The sequence below is a fragment of the Somniosus microcephalus genome, chromosome 12, assembly GCF_052327205.1.
Source record: "Somniosus microcephalus isolate GS21.2 chromosome 12, FLI_Smic_1.0, whole genome shotgun sequence".
In the NCBI taxonomy this organism is placed as follows: domain Eukaryota; kingdom Metazoa; phylum Chordata; class Chondrichthyes; order Squaliformes; family Somniosidae; genus Somniosus; species Somniosus microcephalus.
In genome coordinates, this window is record NC_140998.1 from 120,313,969 (window position 1) to 120,331,595 (window position 17,627).

A 17,627-nucleotide genomic window follows, 5' to 3' on the forward strand; every position below is an offset into this window, starting at 1 on the left:
AAAATTAATGAGATTAGATAAAAGATTTAGAAAGTAATTAACTTTTTTAAAAAACAATATGTGTTTTAAAAGCAAAGTTTTTTTGAAAGACGCAGAAAGCGGGAAAAAGAAAGGAAAAGTTTGGAATCAAGATGGCGGCGACTCACCTCGGTTCAGAACGATAAGGCCTGCCCACACACGCACCGATTGGTCGACCGTCAGGTCACCAAAGCGTAGGATTGGTCAATCGTCCCGTCACTCGACCGTAGGAGGGTCCGGCTGCACGCGCCAGCAATCCGGCGTACGATTGGTCGACCTCGAGGTCACTCTGTCGCTAATGAGCGGGTAATGAGATGCTAATGAGCGGAATGTTGAACGTTTTTCGGATACCGCGGGTGCGATTTTTGTCCGGCCGAAACGTAAATACGCTTACCACCGTTTCGGAAAGGTAAGCTTTCTTTCAACGTAACGCATGCGTAGGTACGCTCTATAACTTTCGAGCGCATAGCCGGACAGACGCACACGTGAGGACAGACAGAAGGACAGACAGACAGAAGGACAGACAGATAGACAGACAGAAAGAAGTATCCGTTTATATATATACTAGCTGGAGTGCCCGGCGGTGCCAAGGCTTTTTCAAGGGCATGTTGTTGTTGGAAGAGAGAGAGAGAGTGACTGGGAGGAAGAGAGAGAGCGACTGGGGGGAAGAGAGAGAGCGACTGGGGGGGAAGAGACAGAGCGACTGGGGGGAAGAGGGGGGGAAAGAGAGGGGGGAAGGGGAGGGGGGAGGGGAAGGGGAGGGGGGAAGGGGAGAGGGAGGGGGAGAGGGAGGGGGGAAGGGGAGGGGGAAGGGGAGGGGGGAAGAGGGGAAGGGGAGGGGGGGAAGGGGAGGGGGAGGGGAGGGGGAAGGGGAGGGGGGGAGAGAAGGGAAGGGGGGGAGGGGGAGAAGGGGAGGGGGGGAGGGGGAGAGTCCCCGAGCCCCCTGATCCCCGAGGCTCGCCCCCCCACCCCCCCGAACTCCCGAGCCCCCTGATCCCCGCCCCCCCGAGGCTCACCCCCCCAGAACTCCCGAGGTTGGCCCCCCCAACCCCAACTCCCCAACCCCCACCCCACCCACACCCCCACACCAACCCCAACCCACCCCCCCACCCCACCACCCCCCATCCCACCACCCCCCCCAACTCCGGAGGCCCGATCTTCCGAGCACCGGCCCCCCCGCCCTCCGGAGCCCCGCCCTCCCGAGCTGGCTTCAAGACCGCCGATTGCGGCTGTGAGACGGCCGGCGGGCCCGGTTGCCGGGGTAACCCTTCCCGCTCACCAAGCCCCGGCCGAGATCCGTACTCCCGAGAGCCCCGCCCCCCCGCCCGAGCTGAGCGGGGAACAGAGAAAAAGAGAGAGACTCAGCTGCTCCTGCTGCGCATGCACCCTGACCCTCGTGGCTGACGCCGTTGCCCCGGCCGGTGGGCCCGGTTGCCGGGGTAACCCTTCCCGCTCACCAAGCCCCGGCCGAGATCTGCACTCCCGAGAGCCCCGCCCCTCCCCGCCCGAGCCGAGCGGGGAACAGAGAGAGACGCCGCGTCTCAGCTGCTCCTGCTGCGCGCGCACCCTTACCCTCGTGGCTGACGCCGTTGCCCCGGGTAACGTGACACCGGGGCGGGGGCGGTGAGGAGCTTAGCAGAAGCCGTGGGACAATTACCTAGCTCGGGCCTGGCTGGGCAAGAAAGGCCCAGGCTTTCAGGCCTAACAAAAACGGGGAAAGGTAGGAAAAAGAATCTTCAGGTTAGAGAAAATATTTACAAATGAATGAAGTTTTTTTTAAAACAATGTAATAAAAGCAATTTTATTTTGCTGGAAATGTATATTTGAAAAGAAAGACGCAGAAAGCAGGAAAAAGAATGGAAGTAAGATGGCGGCTACTCACCTCGGTTCAGAACGATAAGGCCCGCCCACACATGCACCGATTGGTCGACCGTCAGGTCACCAAAGCTTAGGATTGGTCAATCGTCCCGTCACTCGACCGTAGGAGGGCCCGGCCGCACGCGTCAGCAACCCGGCGTACGATTCGTCGACCTCGAGGTCACTCTGTCGCTAATGAGCGGATAATGAGATGCTAATGAGCGGAATGTTGAAGGTTTTTCGGATACCGCGGGCGCGATTTTAGCCCGGCCGAAACGTAAATACGCTTAAGACCGTTTTGGAAAGGTAAGCTTTCTTTCGACGTAACGCACGCGTAGGTACGCTCTGTAACTTTCGAGCGCATAGCCGGACAGACGCACACGTGAGGACAGACAGAAGGACAGACAGATAGACAGACAGAAAGAAGTATCCGTTTATATATATATAGATAGATAGATAGATAAGATATGTTGGATGGACTGAATGCCCTTTTCTGTTCTTCACCTTGTATCTTAATTTCCTAGTACAAATAGATAATTTGAAACTGATAAAGATGGCATAAAGTAGATAACACAAAATCTTTAATAAGGTGTCATTTTTCACAGAGGGTATATGATGTGGGGAATTTTTTACACCTTTCACTGTAATTGCATAGATACACAGGGGAAGAACATTTAACCTACTCATTTCACCTACTCATTGATGCCATATTTAGCACCTGTTTGTACTCTATATTGTAACCAGTTGGCAGCTAAACCCGAACATTCCTGTCATCACAAAATGATTTTCTGTTAGTTGTTACTCTACTTACTTATTTCCAACTGACTGACAGCTTCTTAGGTATATAGAGAACATGGGTAGGAGCACGTAACCTCACTTATGTCAGAATGGAACTACTATGTTGTACCTGCCAATTACTAAGGGGCCAGAATATTTGCTACACTTTTTCTCTTTTTGATAAAAATTGTCGGCCTCCTGGAATGATGCTGTCAGATGTTAGAGAGAAGTTGTCAGCTGGGATGGTAGTAGGGGCTGCAAAAATTGGCCATAGCACTCGTGAGCTAGGAAGGGGAGAATCAGCCAGGGTTCCTATTCCTGATTGTTATTAAGTGACTCCTGCTGGAAGCTCCACGTCTATGGGTATTTGGTGATGACTTCATTGCGCTTGTCGGTAATGCCTCCCACAGTCCAATAGCCTGTAGTACACACTGTCTGAGCTCATACAAGAAGAATGGCCACAAGATATCAGAGAGCACTGGCTGCCCATGGAGCTATACCCAAGCAGGAGTCGCAGCTTCAGGAGAAGAGGTTAGGGGAATGAAAAGCTGTTGCAGTCAGAATTGCAATGTTCAATAAATTGGAGAGAGTTACAAACAGCCTTGCAACGTCACAAGATAATGTGAAGACCAGTCCTATAACAGGTAGCAGACACTCATGAAAAACACCAACCTTATTAACTTCATGAGGGACACAGGCACTTGTTTCTTTGAGTCTGGAGATCGAGCTGTGACACAAACCTCCAACCACCGCCATTAGTGTATTAAAGTTCTGCAGCTGCTGGAGTTTCTGTGGAGAAGGTAAGATGACAATGCATTCTAAATCAAAACGAGAAGAATGGCATAGCAAGGAATGATTCAGATCTACTGTACTGCAACCCATAATTAACATTTCTACCTGGATTCAAAACAGTAAAATATATAATCTATTGAAATACTTAAGAGTACATATTTTCCTCTGTGTGTAAAGTTAAAGAAAAATGCCCTTGCTAAGTTATAATTATGAACCAAGGACAATTTAATCTTTTATCTTTTGTTGAAATCTTTGTTTGGACAGTGTTCTTCATAGTTTTACATTTTGTACTTGGTTCTCTAAGTTGCAGGAGTTTCAGACTCAATGTGATCTGCCACTTTATTCTTAAGCTGCTAATAAATAATAATGAATAGCGCTGATGCTGCTGCAGGTGTAACCTTAGACCATTACAGTGTCTCAGAATATTTGATGATGCAACCAAAACATGGATAAATCAAATTTTAATTCGATTTCTTTGTCTCATTCTATCAGTATCCATCTGTGAAACAAAATTAGGGCTCATGGGATTGGGGGTAACATACTAGCATGGATTAAGGATTATAAACGGACAGAAAACAGAGAGTAGGAATAAACAGGCCATTTTCAGGTTGGCAGGCTGTAACTAGTGGGTTATGGCAAGGATCAGTGCTTGGGCCTCAGCTATTCACAATCTATAGCAATGATTTGGATGAGGGGATCAAATGTAATATATCCAAGTTTGATGATGATACAAAGCTAGGTGGGAATGTAAGTTGTGAGGAGGACGCAAAGAGGCTTCAAGGGGATATAGACAGGCTAAGAGAGTGGGCAAGAACATGGTAAATGGAATATAATATGGAGAAATGTGAAGTTATTCACTTTGGTAGGAAAAAGAGAAAAGCAGAGTATTTTTTAAATGGTGAGAGATTGGGAAATGTTAGTGTTCAGAGGGACCTGGGTGTCCTTGTACACAAATCATTGAAAGTTAACATGCAGGTACAGCAAGCAATTAGGAAAGCAAACGGTATGTTGGCCTTTATTACAAGAGGATTTGAGTATAAGAGTAAAGATGTCTTACTGCAATTATATAGGGCCCTGGTGAGACCACACCTGGAATATTGTGTACAGTTTTGGTCTCCTTATCTAAGGAAGGGTATATTTGCCATAGAGGGAGTGCAATGAAGGTTCACCAGACTGGTTCCTGGGATGGGGGGATTGTCCTATGACGAGAGATTGAGTAGACAAGGCCTATATTCACCAGAGTTTAGAAGAATGAGAGGTGATCTCATTGAAACATACAAAATTCTTACAGGGCTTGACAGGGTAGAATCAGGGAAGATGTTTCCCCTGGCTGGGGAGTCTAAAACCAGGGGTCTCAGAATAAGGGGTTGGCCATTTAGGACTGAGATGAGGAGAAATTTCTTCACTCAGAGGGTGGTGAATCTTTGGAATTCTCTACCCCAGAGTGCTATGGAGGCTCAGTCATTGAGTATATTTAAGACAGAGATCGATAGATTTTTGGATATTAATGGAATCAAGGGATTTGGGGATAGTGCGGGAAGGTGGAGTTGAGGTAGAAGATCTTATTAAATGGCGGAGCAGGCTCGAGGGGCCAAATGGCCTACTCCTGCTCCTATGTTCTTATGTGATGCACATATATGGGGAACCAGTAAAACAAACTGGATTTGCGATTTTAATTACCTCATTGTCTACTGGGTTAATAAGGAAGCATTGTATACTCACAAAATATTCTAATTATTTACTGTGACAGTAATGGTGTCCAGACAACACTAATTGCATATTTGGCAAGAGACACTAGTACCATCCATACCTGAGCCACACAAATAAACTTGGTGAAGACTTCAGCACGTAGCTGTGGTGTAGGTCTGCTGAGAACCATAAGCTGGACCCACTGTGAGATGCCATTACACAAAGCAACAGAGCGTTCCATTGTGGGATTGTCCTTTACACAGCCAGTCAACACATAATTCTGATAATCTGAAAACTGGATAAAGCAAAGTCCAGTTATATTCTGGTTATTATCAATTTATACTTGTTTCATCCTGCCTTTATGCTGCAAAACGGCTTCTAATTGAAGTGCGCAGTTGTTGAAGTCACAATCACAGCTAATTGTTTGGCCATGCACCTTCCCATATGTGACAAGAAGATCTGTACAGCTCAACAATATAAAAACACACACTAACTAAACTTCCTGAGCACTCCACCAACCAGCAGGCAGAAAAATATTATGTCCTCTATCATTGCTCATGGCTGGTTATGTTTTCTGTTAATGGCAAAGTGTCACCGGCGATGTACCATTAACCATCCTTTAATGTGGTACTGAAGGTACAAGTGATGCCTTGTATATTACAGCATTTCTAGGCTGCCTGTGGAGGGACCACTGTAATATAATGCTGGGTGTCAGCCATGGCTCAGTGGTAACTTTCGCGATTCTGAGTCAGAAGGTTGTGGGTTCAAGCCCCGCGCCAGAGACTTGTAAGCTCCATTCCAGAGCACACAAGGTAGCTGAGTCGACAGTGCAGTACTAAGACTGCATTGCCAGAGGTGCCGACTTTCGAATGAGATGTTAAACCATCAGCCCTCTCAGGTGGTCGTAAAAGATCCCAGGTCACTACTCGAAGAGGAGATGGGGAGTTCTCCCAGTGTCCTGGTCAGCATTTTCCCCTCAGCAACACCTAAAAGAGATGATCTGATCATTTATTCCTTTGTTGTTTGTGGGACCTTGCTGTGCACAAATTGGCTGTCACATTTCCTACATTACAACAGAGACTACACTAGAAAAATTACTTCATTGGCTGTCATTGCTTTGGGTTGACCGGAGATCATGGAAGGCGCTTTATAAATGCAAAATCTTTCTTATAAGGATGTATCCACACACCATTTTTAGTGTCACTGTGAAGCAGAAACATTAAAGATGGTGTGTAACCAAGGCCAATGGCAGATTGATACGATCTCCTGACTCGACGGTGGAATGCCCAGTGCATGGTGGCTTCACACCCAACCTGCAGATTTCAGACCACAGTGTAAACATGCTCCTCTGCAGTTCGGGTCCCAAAGGGCAAAGTTCAGCAGGGCTCGGGAGGAGAAAAAGGCAATAATGCCTCAAATTCTTGCCCAATCGGTTGTATTTTCTAGAGATAATGTGAAAAATATTTTTCATTGCTGTAAAATTACCCAAACTGTTTGTGCGCATGCATTGTCACCTTGGAAACATAAAGATGTCACCTGGCTAAGAAATCACTATGCATTCAGATGGGATTTTGGAGGTGCCAATATGAAGCAATCCTTGAAACCCGAAGTGAAGTTGGGAGAGATTCACTCCAAGTTTGATTGATGGAGTGTGAATGCACCGTAAATGGAGTGCATGGATCATTGTCTTCACACTTGCGCTGGTGTTGTCAGCTTTGTCAGAATTTAATGGATTTCCCACACACCATCAATCATTTCCGTATCTAGCACAATTTCTTACTTTGTAATTTATCTGTAAGTGTGTGAGGCTTAAATGAGTAACCAAACGAAGAGTTTATCTTTTTCAATATGATAAAGGGGACACATCATTTTTAAACAGAGCTATCTGATCTTAGCACTTTCCCGCCAAGACCTTGACAGCGCACTTACTGAAATCCTGCGGAAGGACTTGAACTCGAGGTAGGTTAGGTGTTCAGCCAGCTCTCCTGGCTCCAAGTGATCAAATAGAAGGGAAACTTTTCGTTTTTTGCTGCAGTTTGGTTTTATCCGCTGAGTGATTTTCCGTGACCAGTCATGTGTATTTCTGTCAGATAAACAAAAAGAGGTCTAGTCGCTGCTTCCAAAAATATTCGGATACTAGGCAAGATGGGGCACGTATTAGAGTGCCCTGTCACCTGTTCTGTATTTCTGAGAATCTGGTTTCTTGTCTGCACCATGATAATGAAATACCCTTGCTGCTCTCCCCATATCTTGGATCGATATCTCTTTCTGTTCCATTGGAATCTCTATATTCTTGTCTGACTATCTGACTGTCTTCCGTTACTGTATATTCCTCCTCAAGTCTACCCTTACCTGTCTGCTGATCTAATACCAGCTTCAAACCCCTAATGGTTCACTGAATTGAGTAATCCTTCTTCCACCCATTCTAATGCTAGGAAAGTCCCTCCCGGTGTTTCTGGCTGTTTCCTCATCTATAATGATACCATTTGATACAGCTGCTCCCATTACTTCAGTAAAGCCACTCGGGTGAGTGCTGTGGGGCTGTAATTTTATAATCTTACATGGAATAGCAAGGCTCACAATGTTTTACAGGATTGGAAAATCCCAGCCCTGCAACAGTCATAGAAATATTTTGTTGGAGGATCATGAAGCTGTGTTTTAATAGTAAGAAGGCAGTCCGGAAATTGGAATCGATTTGCCCAGATAAAGACCAGGCAGTGGGGATTCCCAACACAGTGTTTGACAGGATATAGAGGTAGTTTGAAACCGCAGAACAGATAATTCTGGTAGCTAACAATTTTCAGTACATTCACAATATTAAATGAGAGATTATTTATATGAGTAATTGACGTTTGGAGTTTCTGTTCTCTAAACCTCTTAAAGCACTGGAGAATAACTTAAACAAATTGTGATCATTTTTGTTGTTTTCCACATGATTTACAGCCAATTAAAACTAATATAAACTGGGGACTGGGTGAGACACTGGTTGTGCACAATATCATTTTACTTCTGGAATCTGAGTTACAATATAGTCGCATTGATGAGATGAAAGTCACCTCTCTCTGACAGCTCTAGATTCCTCTGAAATGACCCAGTCCCTAATAGACTTGGGCCCAAGGCACAAAACTGCTTATAATTCATCAATATCAAAGAAGCCACAGGAATGTTTGATGCTGGGAATGGAAAAAAAATCCCCAATAAGGGGAGGGGTACTGTTCTGAGGATGGAGTTAAGTCACCTTGTTAGGGCAAATAGATTGACTTTTCTTTGCAACCAGGAGACCTTTACCTTAATGTTGATGCTGTGTGCAAAAAATGGAAACAAATTTGCATTTCTCAACACTAACATCACTCCCCTTCCCCAACTGTATCCTAATTCTTCCACCCATTGATAGCTTCTGGCAGCTTATGGTTTTCAAAATCACCAATAGTCCAGAAACCACAGAAAGACCTCAGGAAGTTTTAGGCGATCCTGGGGGTAATTTTAACCACAAAATAAAAGGAGGGTTGGGGTCAGGTTGGATGTTAACATTTAAAAAATCTCAAACCCAACCCCAACCCACCCACTATTGGTTTTAACGGAGGCGGGATGAGGGTCGGGCAACTAACCCGCTCCCAGGATGCAGGTTGGCCATTTAAATATTATAATGAGGTTGTATGTCTCATAACCTGGCAGCTAAAGGGAGGCGAGGACTGCTTAGTGTAAAAGGTAAGTGCCTTTAAAGCACAGCTTGTGGGCCAATAGCAGCAGGAGTGCTTCCTCCCGGCCCACCAAGCTTACCTTCTTCCCTGCCCGCCATTGGACCTCCCACTGCGATCGGAGCTCCCGGGAGTGGGGATCGGACCCCCACAGATCGGCAACCACATCCCCCCACTCCACAATCACTGATATGTAAAGTCATTATTTCTTTAATAATGAACTTGATTACTGCAAGTTCTTTCTTGCTAGAAAACAGTGAGACAAAGCATATGATCAAGTTTATTTTCAAACGTGCAGTAACCTGTATGATGCTGCTGCTCTATAAAGTTAGAATTCATAGATTAGTGACTGTTTGAGAAATATCGTGTTGCAATTTCCCCCCCAATTTTCTCCCTTACACTTCACCTCCATTCCTGAACACGCACTATTAAAACAAATGTAATAGTTCTGGTGCTAAGTTGATAGTTTGCTAATGGAATTGTTTCTTATGGGAATGGGATAGAAATGTTTTTTTTTCTTACATCTGTGAGGTGTCGATAAATCGGGAGTGGGACTCTTCACCAATCTTTCTCACCAGTTCCTGAAAATGTTCCATTGTTTCGGAAAGACTTTTGTCCATTTTAAACATAATCCAGAACTCTGTTATCCAGTACCTGCAATAGAAACCATGTAACTATTAACTTTCAATGTAATAGAAGCAATAATGCCTATATTTTATTAATTTATATCAATTCATATATCAATGTGGAGAGACATTTCTCTGATTTGTCCCATTGACACACCTCTCACTAAAAACTATAAACTTATTTATAACAGAAAAAAACTCGATACAACACCCTCTCTAGTTATATTACAGGTACTAGACACAGGTCAATACCTACATAGCGTGATACAGGGCTGACAGAAAGGGCTAATGCTGCCAGTTCCACATCACTCTCATCCGGCTGAACCTTTTCCAACTTGACAGCACACTGGACTGCAGTAATACTGCAGTTGATGTGAAGCCCAAGTTGCATGAGACTATCCCCGATGGTAGTCTCATACCTCTTGCATTTAGAGTGGTTGGGAGTCAGATGGCTGATTTGATCTTTGGGAAAAACACACTGGCTGGAATTTTGCCTACCTGGGTGGGTCCAGTGTGGGCGGTGTCCATGGCGGGTCACGACCCCGCTGCTGGCTCCATCCCACTGTTGAAAATGAACTTACCTTAATGGGGCCTATTAAGCTCATCCAGTGCATTACCTGGCCCAATTAGATGGAGCAGATCTGGTGACATCATTCATGATGCATTTTCAGCCGGGATCTTTAAAGGGAACATGGCCACATTACATTTGAAGTTTATCTATCATAGTGCTGTCAATGTACTACAACATTGGAGTGCTGCAAACACTTTGACAATGACTGCACAGAGGCAGAGGGCTGCACCCAGGTTCTCCGATGACTCCCTCCATATGCTTATGGAGGGAATCAGAGCACGCAGGGAGGTCCTCTTCCCTTCCGATGGGTGGAAGAGACCTCCCCTGGAGATCAACACAGCCTGGTTGCAGATTGCAGAGGAGGTCACAAGCAGGGATGTGGTCAGGAGGACCTGGGTGCAGTGCCGCAAACGTTTCAATGTTCTCATTAGATCAGGAAACGTTAGTACAAAACCACACTCAACCTCATCCTGCTGTGCCTCTCATCACATCCCCATCACTCTGCCTTCCCTACCCTACTCCTGCACATCCTTACTCACACCAACTTACCTTGCACCTCCACCCATCCCTCTCTCTCTATCTACATTATCACATCCCCATCTCACTAGTCACCCCTCACACTCACCCTCAACCTAGTGCAATCACACCAACTAACAACACACAAGCATAACCACTTGGGTGTTTTATCTAAATGTTTATGAAAAGTTTCTGTTAATGTGGCGTCAAACATAGAAATCTTTATTTTCAACACTTTCCCGGTCTTGGACAGATTTGTGCGCACCTTTGGAAGTGGCTTAGTGAGTTGCAGTGAATGGTGAGACATAACGGTACCCCCCGCAATGGTGATGAAAAAAAATAAAAGATGAGTGTGAAAGGAATCGCTTGGACATTGTAGGGATGTTTTATGGTGTTGGGGTGGGGTGGTGCCAACCTGGCGCATCATGTGGCAGCCATATGGGTGTACAACGTAAAGTTAACTAAATCTGGCCATGGTGGGGCCATCCCTGGCCTCCTGGGCAGCAATGTGCTCGGGTGCTGATGCCTGTGTCCTGTGCAGCATCAGGTGATTGCGGAGAAGGTTGGTGTTGTTGTTGGTGCTGCTGGTGTTGGGGCTCATCATGGTCCGATTCTGAGATCCAAGTTGAGACAGTATAAATGGCACCCATGCTGATGGAATAGATGGCAGGTGAAGTACAGATGACAGAAGCATTCTGCCAATGGTGAGAGAGTTCTTCCAATGAGGTGACACTGGATGGAGACTTTGCTGGAAAGACTTGCAGCCTGCAGAATCTGTGCTGGAAATGGACTGCGCAACAGCTTCTGCCTGAGGAAAGTGATCATCTGTCAGGTGGGAGCTTTTACTGTACATTTGATACTGTCAAGTAATCAGCTGGAGCAATGGCCACTGAACTCCCGCCTCAGGTGGACAGACGTGTTTCCCGAGCTGCGTGAATCCTGTGGCCATGCAGGGAAATTTAAATAGTAAGTGAAAAAAGGCTCTTAAGTGCCTGTAAACTACCTGATAATGATATCAATTGGGTCGCCTGCCGCTGCCGGTCGGGTCGGCTCCATGATGACAGACGCACTTGGAGGAAAGGCGCGTGGGAGTGAGATGACAGCGGGTTCCTGACCCGCTGTCAAAAATAATAACTTTCCCACCCAACCTGCCACTGATGGTGCCCGCTACCACCCCGGAAAATTCCAGCCATTGTTTATGGTTCCCTGTCTGACAGGAAAGCAATACCTTCTTTGTAACATACCCTCACTTCAACATTCTAATATAATACATATCTCTAGCAGAAAACCATTATGTACACCCTCTCACTATTAAGGCTGTGCCTCTCATCTCCACACTTTAGGAACTTAGAATCTTACTTTGAATTTGAATTACTTAATCAGGCCGTTGGTTCTGCAGGCAGTCTCCAATGTTACCTGGTATAGCACTTGTGGCTGTGCTTGGAACAAGCAGAAGTGCAGTTCAAAGTCTGAATAGATCAGTCTGGCCTAATTTAGATCTACTTAAAATTTGAAAGGAGTTCAGATCTGCTATTACATGCATTTTGTGTGGCAGCAACGATGGCTATTTAGAAAGGTCTTTGACTGGAGGTAGGATTGTACTTTCCCATTTTTCAGTAGCTCATCAATTATATTGTCCTCATTTTATGGTACAAAATTTGATTTATTTTGACTTTTTGTCAATGCTGATTGATTTATTTCATTGCCTGTAACACATATAACAGTCAATGCCTCTCACAATCTTAAATGACTTAATTTTCAGCCAATGTAAACACACAAAGCACCAAGCAGTGCTCGAGCTCATACCCTATCAAAGTGAGGTTTGCTGGAGCATTCACAATGCAAACTGCAAGCAGAGTTGCAAAGTCACTGGTATACACAGCTCAACACCCATTGACTGGGAACTATAAAGACTATGTCAATGTTTAAAAATGAATCCTTACTGCCCGTCGACATGCAGTTTATGTTTAAAAAAACAGCAATTATTTGCTCCTTCAAAGAGCTGGCACAAGCACGATGGGCTGAATGGCCGCCTCCTCTGCTGTAAATTTTATGATCTTATTTGAATAATTAGCACTGCATTGGACCATATAAAATAACATATTTCTCAAGTAAACAGAGGGTTCAAAAAAACCCAGCTAAGTGTAGACTGCACAGGAAAAAAGAGCTGCTCTCATTTTCAATAAAGCATTTGCAAAACTAAACCACATTCTTTCAAACTGAGCCTAAAACTAGATGTGCAGCTTTGCAGGTAGTCACTTTGCTTTTTGTCTTTTCATAGATGTGGTTGCTATTTCCAGGAAAAGCCTCACCTTATAAAGTAACAGATCTTCAGGCAGGCTGCAGCACAGTTTTGTTCTAAAGCATTCTGATATGTAGGTCACCATTAAGGAAAACAGTTCTCATTTAAAGTGTCCAAGAATCACGATTTACATTCAGCAGGAACATTAGACCAGATGACTTCTTCTGCAAGACCACTGCTGAATAAGATAGGCATTTATAGTTCACTATATAGGCTGTATTGTCTCGAAACACACATCTCAAATACCACATCACCACTGCCAAAGTTTCTCTAAAATGCAGTTTCAGATCTCCAATGGTGAACATAATAGAGGCCATTATCTGCAATGTTAAGATGTATTTAAAAGCAGTCATTAAAAAAAGTAATCAATATTTTACTAGGTCACAACTGCGGATCTGTCTGAAATCATGTACCATTATCAGTTACACATGCTGATCAAAGAAAATGCATTTCATGCTGGGTATGATTCATAAGGGCTAATGAGAGTGGTGGCATTTATTTACTTGTACGGCTGGTCAGTTTTAATTTGTCTTTGAGGATTTTTTTTTATTCAGCGGTGCAGCTGATGTCTCTTCCCCCTGCGTTGTTGGGCAGGAAGTTGAGCAACAAGACAATGTTGCAATGCCTCATCTAGAATTAAGTAGAGCATTAGGGTGTAAATCATCTTCAGGCAGAATGACACAACGGATGTCAGTGCCAATGGCATCTCAAACTCTTTCACCGTACACCTGAATTATTGAAATTTGTTATTGAACATTCACTCAAAATAAAGCTTGTTCATTACTCGCATTGGTAAACTTTGTTATTCACAAACTAGTTTTTATGGCCTGAGCTGGCGACCTACCTATAATTTCCTTGTTCAAGACATATTACATTTCTAGGCCTCACTGGTGGGTTTTGTTGGATATTTGATGGGTAAGAGCATTGCTAACTGTGGAATGAGCCCGACAGAACAAGCAGGCCCCATGTATGGATTGTACTGATTTCAGCTGGGCAATAGTGGAGTTGCTACAATTAATACTGTGTCCCTGGGCTAGAAAGGAGAAAAATCACCTGGGGTTTGCACTTCTGATCATGTGATCACTGTACAGCATTCCCTGATGCAGCATGTGCATTTTTGGGCACTGAATGTAACCAATAGGCCTGCTGATGTTCACTGTTCTTTGCAGGATTACAAATTAGCAATAGCTTCTGCATAGTCGCAGGGAGATACGAGTGACCGTAGAATCATACCCATCATGAGTTATGACCTTTGGGAGGGTGGGGTGCAGAAAGGTGAGGGGGCAAAGATTTGCCTGCAGAAGTGTACGATAGGCATCATAATGACAAAGTACAATTTTACAAAATGATCCAGTGACTAAATCACATCAAATTCCAATCCCTAGGGTCAAAAACTAACATTTGGTTTCTCAGACAGGTGAAAATGTCTGCACTGGGGGTTTATTTCCTTTGCAATCTGGAATGAGAGCAACAGGGGGAAAAAATCTTTGTTTTTAACTTGATGCGTGTCATATAAACCAATATCATGCGGTGTCACTCATACCAAGTACTTCACTATGAATAGGTGCTTTGGTGCGTCCTTTTCAAGTATCTGGGAAGCTTTTCATCTCACTACAAGCCTGCTGTTCATTCTGTGGGATGACAGACTAATTATCATAATGGTTAATGTGTCTTCTGAAGTAGCTTTCGTTGCCTAGGTTATTTTAAACACCATCTCATTGATTAGAGTCTATTTTTGAACAAAGTTTCAATTGGACAGAGTACTAGCGAAACATTAAATTAGTGCTTGCATATTCTGTAGTGTTGGAAATGTTAAGAGGTCATCAGAAACAGGAGATATTTATAATGCATATGCATTTGGTAAAAGTATGTTAGAATTCCTCTCCCTTCTTCTAGCACTCTCAGACAGTATTATTATAACACAATATAATTCTAATAGTATTAAGATTATAACACTGCTTCGGTTGTAAGACTCCTGTAGGTTTGCCACCTAATCCAGCTTTGGCCGAGACTGTCTGATTTTTGAGTGGAGTGTCCAGAAGTTTCTGAAATTGAACCCGGATGCCAATAGTTTGTTTTTATAATACAAGTCTATTTTTCCCACTTAATCATGACCAGCCTCATTATCACTAAAGACTGGTTCAGAGGAGCTATAGGGCTCTCATTATTTTGCGCTGGGATCAGCATCCTCCCTGTTACTCTGATACAATTAAAAGTTTAGTACTACCCTGGACCTGGTTACTTTTATGCTTTGAACCCATTATATGCATGACAAACTGGATGGAGACTACTTAAAATGTTTTCATGCGAGATCTTTACAGTCTACAAAGAGAGGTGATTTTAATCCCATTGGTCTGGTAATTCAAATCATAGTTTCAGAGGTGAAAAGACTGTGTTCTATCCCACTGAATCATCCAGTGTTACAATTTATGCTGTTGACATCATCCAGGGAACTCAGCTGGAGGAGTTTCTAGAGCTGAAAATATCAGGGAGCTAAACTGGAACCAGTAGAGAGACAGTCATCTACCGATGGGCCCATCTGCATACCCCATTGTGTAAATATGATAAGGCCTTTGATAAGATACTGCATAGTAGAATCATGACCAAGGTCAGAGCATGTGGAGTCAGGGGACAAGTAGAACAATGGCTAGCAAGCTGGCTACAAAACAGAGAACAGAGAATGGAGCTAAGGGTAGTTACTCAATCTGGCAAAAGGTGAGAAATGGTGTTCCACAAGGATCAATGCTGGGACCACTGCTGTTCACAATTTAAATAAACGATTTGGACTCGGGAATTGGAAGTACGATTTCAAAATTTGAAGATTGCATCAAATTTGTGGGGGTGGGGGTGGGGGGTATAGTTAATACTGAGGAAGACTGCGACAAAATACAAGAAGACATTAATAACCTTGCAGAATGGGCATGTAATTGGCAGATGAACTTCACTGTAGATAAATGTGGGGTGGTACATTTTGGTAGGAAGAATAAGGAGGCCACATACTCCTTGGAAAATAAGTGTCTAAATGGGGTAAAGGAACGGAGGGATCTGGGGGTACAGATACTCAAATCACTAAAAGTAGCGGCGCAGGTTAATAAGGCCATAAGAAAGCAAACAATGTACTGGGCTAATTTCTAGAGGGATAGAAAAGCAGCAAAGCTATGTTAAACTTGTGTCAAACCTTGGTTAAACCACACCTGGAGTACTGTGAACAGTTCTGGTCTCCATATTACAAAAATGATGTAGAGGCACTGAAGAAGGTGTTAAAAAGATTTACAAGGATGATACCAGGACTGAGAGGTTATACCCATCAGGAAAGATTGAACAAGCTGGGGCTCTTTTCTCTGCAAAAGAGAAGGCTGAGGGGTGACCTGATAGAGGTATTTAAGATTATGAAAGGGTTTGATAGGGTAGACTTAGAGAAGGTGTTTCCACTTGTGGAGAGACCAAAACTAGGGGCCATAAATATAAGACAATCACTAATAAATCCAATGAGGAGTTCAGGAGAAACTTCTTTACCCAGATAGTGGTTAGAATGTGGAACTAACTACCACAAGGAGTAGATGAGGCAAAAAGCATAGATACATTTAAGGAGAAGCTAGATAAGTACACGAGAGAGAATGGAATAGAGTATCTAGTTTTATTAAGCTCTGGCGAATTAAAAAAACCCAGAAAAGCACAGCAAACAAATCTCTTAAAAAGGATCTCTCATTTGCAATAACAAGGCATGTAAAGACCCATTGAGATATCCAATATGGTAATGGTGGAACCGCAACATTTACACTGACTAGACTGTATTGCTTTGAGTGATGAGCTTCTAAGATGATATATAACTGTAGCCTATGTGTGAATTACTGTTTGAGAATGAGGGGCTCTAATCTACCGCATAAGTGTAAAGTGTGTGAAAAGAGTGCTAAATTATGGACGGAAATGAACATTACTCTATTGCTACACACTGCATAGAGGGACGATGAGTTTCACCAGGAGGGAATGAGGCAAAGTTTGCTTTATTTGCTTGGCATGAATGCATAACTTCGCAAAAAGTTTATTTATTTTACCTTATTTAATCCACAAAGAAAACCCTCTTCTCTATCAAACACAGGAAAATTATACAAATCCTTGAATATATGGAAATGTCAATCTGCTTTTCACCAACATGAGGGAAAAACTAATGAAATATTAAAAAGAAACCTTAAACTAAAAAAACTAATATCTTTATTTCAATCCGGATGCACTCGTACTGGTATATGAGTTACATTTGAAAGTGATATGAGTAAAACCTAGGCTGACTGTAATGAAATTGAACTTTCACTACCAAATAAAGTGGTTATTCTTATATTAAATATAATAAATGAAGTAACCCAGGAACAGTGTGCTTTTATATTTAAGAAAGGGGGAATATACCTTCAGCTTTTTATTTCACAACTGAAATTTTTTTTTGACATATCATGAAAATAAAATGAATCTTATTCTGCTGCCTGACCATCCTGTTTAACATGAATGGGTTACCCTGCAGACGTGCTGTTACACTCCAGTGGTGAAGCCTGCTTTGCAGCTCAAGTGGTATCACAGCAAAAGGATATAGCGTGATCAGCTTCTGCAGCAGCTCTGTGGACGACACGTTGAAGCGGTGCATGGTCAGAGTCACCTGCAGCAGGTAGCTGTTTCGACACAGGTTCCCGTCTGCATCTGTTGGAAGGGGGAAAGATACAGAAATTGGAACACCGGCTCGTTAATCTCTTCGCTCTCCCATTTTATTTATGCCAACACTCCTATTTGCCTGC

General features: G+C 43.6%; 1 protein-coding gene across 1 annotated transcript in view; it reads right to left on the bottom strand.

The window, feature by feature from the left end:
• Positions 1 to 17,627, bottom strand: part of LOC147109488 (RAS guanyl-releasing protein 1-like) — a 162,005-nt gene that overhangs the window by 48,677 nt on the left and 95,701 nt on the right. The window contains exons 3-8 of the mRNA XM_086003478.1: positions 17,417 to 17,532; positions 12,857 to 12,912; positions 9,354 to 9,485; positions 7,063 to 7,216; positions 5,255 to 5,428; positions 3,325 to 3,441 (exon numbers count right to left, since the gene is read on the bottom strand). Of these exons, the coding sequence (XP_085859604.1) occupies positions 3,325 to 3,441; positions 5,255 to 5,428; positions 7,063 to 7,216; positions 9,354 to 9,485; positions 12,857 to 12,912; positions 17,417 to 17,532 (749 nt within the window). The remainder of the gene's footprint in view (positions 1 to 3,324; positions 3,442 to 5,254; positions 5,429 to 7,062; positions 7,217 to 9,353; positions 9,486 to 12,856; positions 12,913 to 17,416; positions 17,533 to 17,627) is intronic.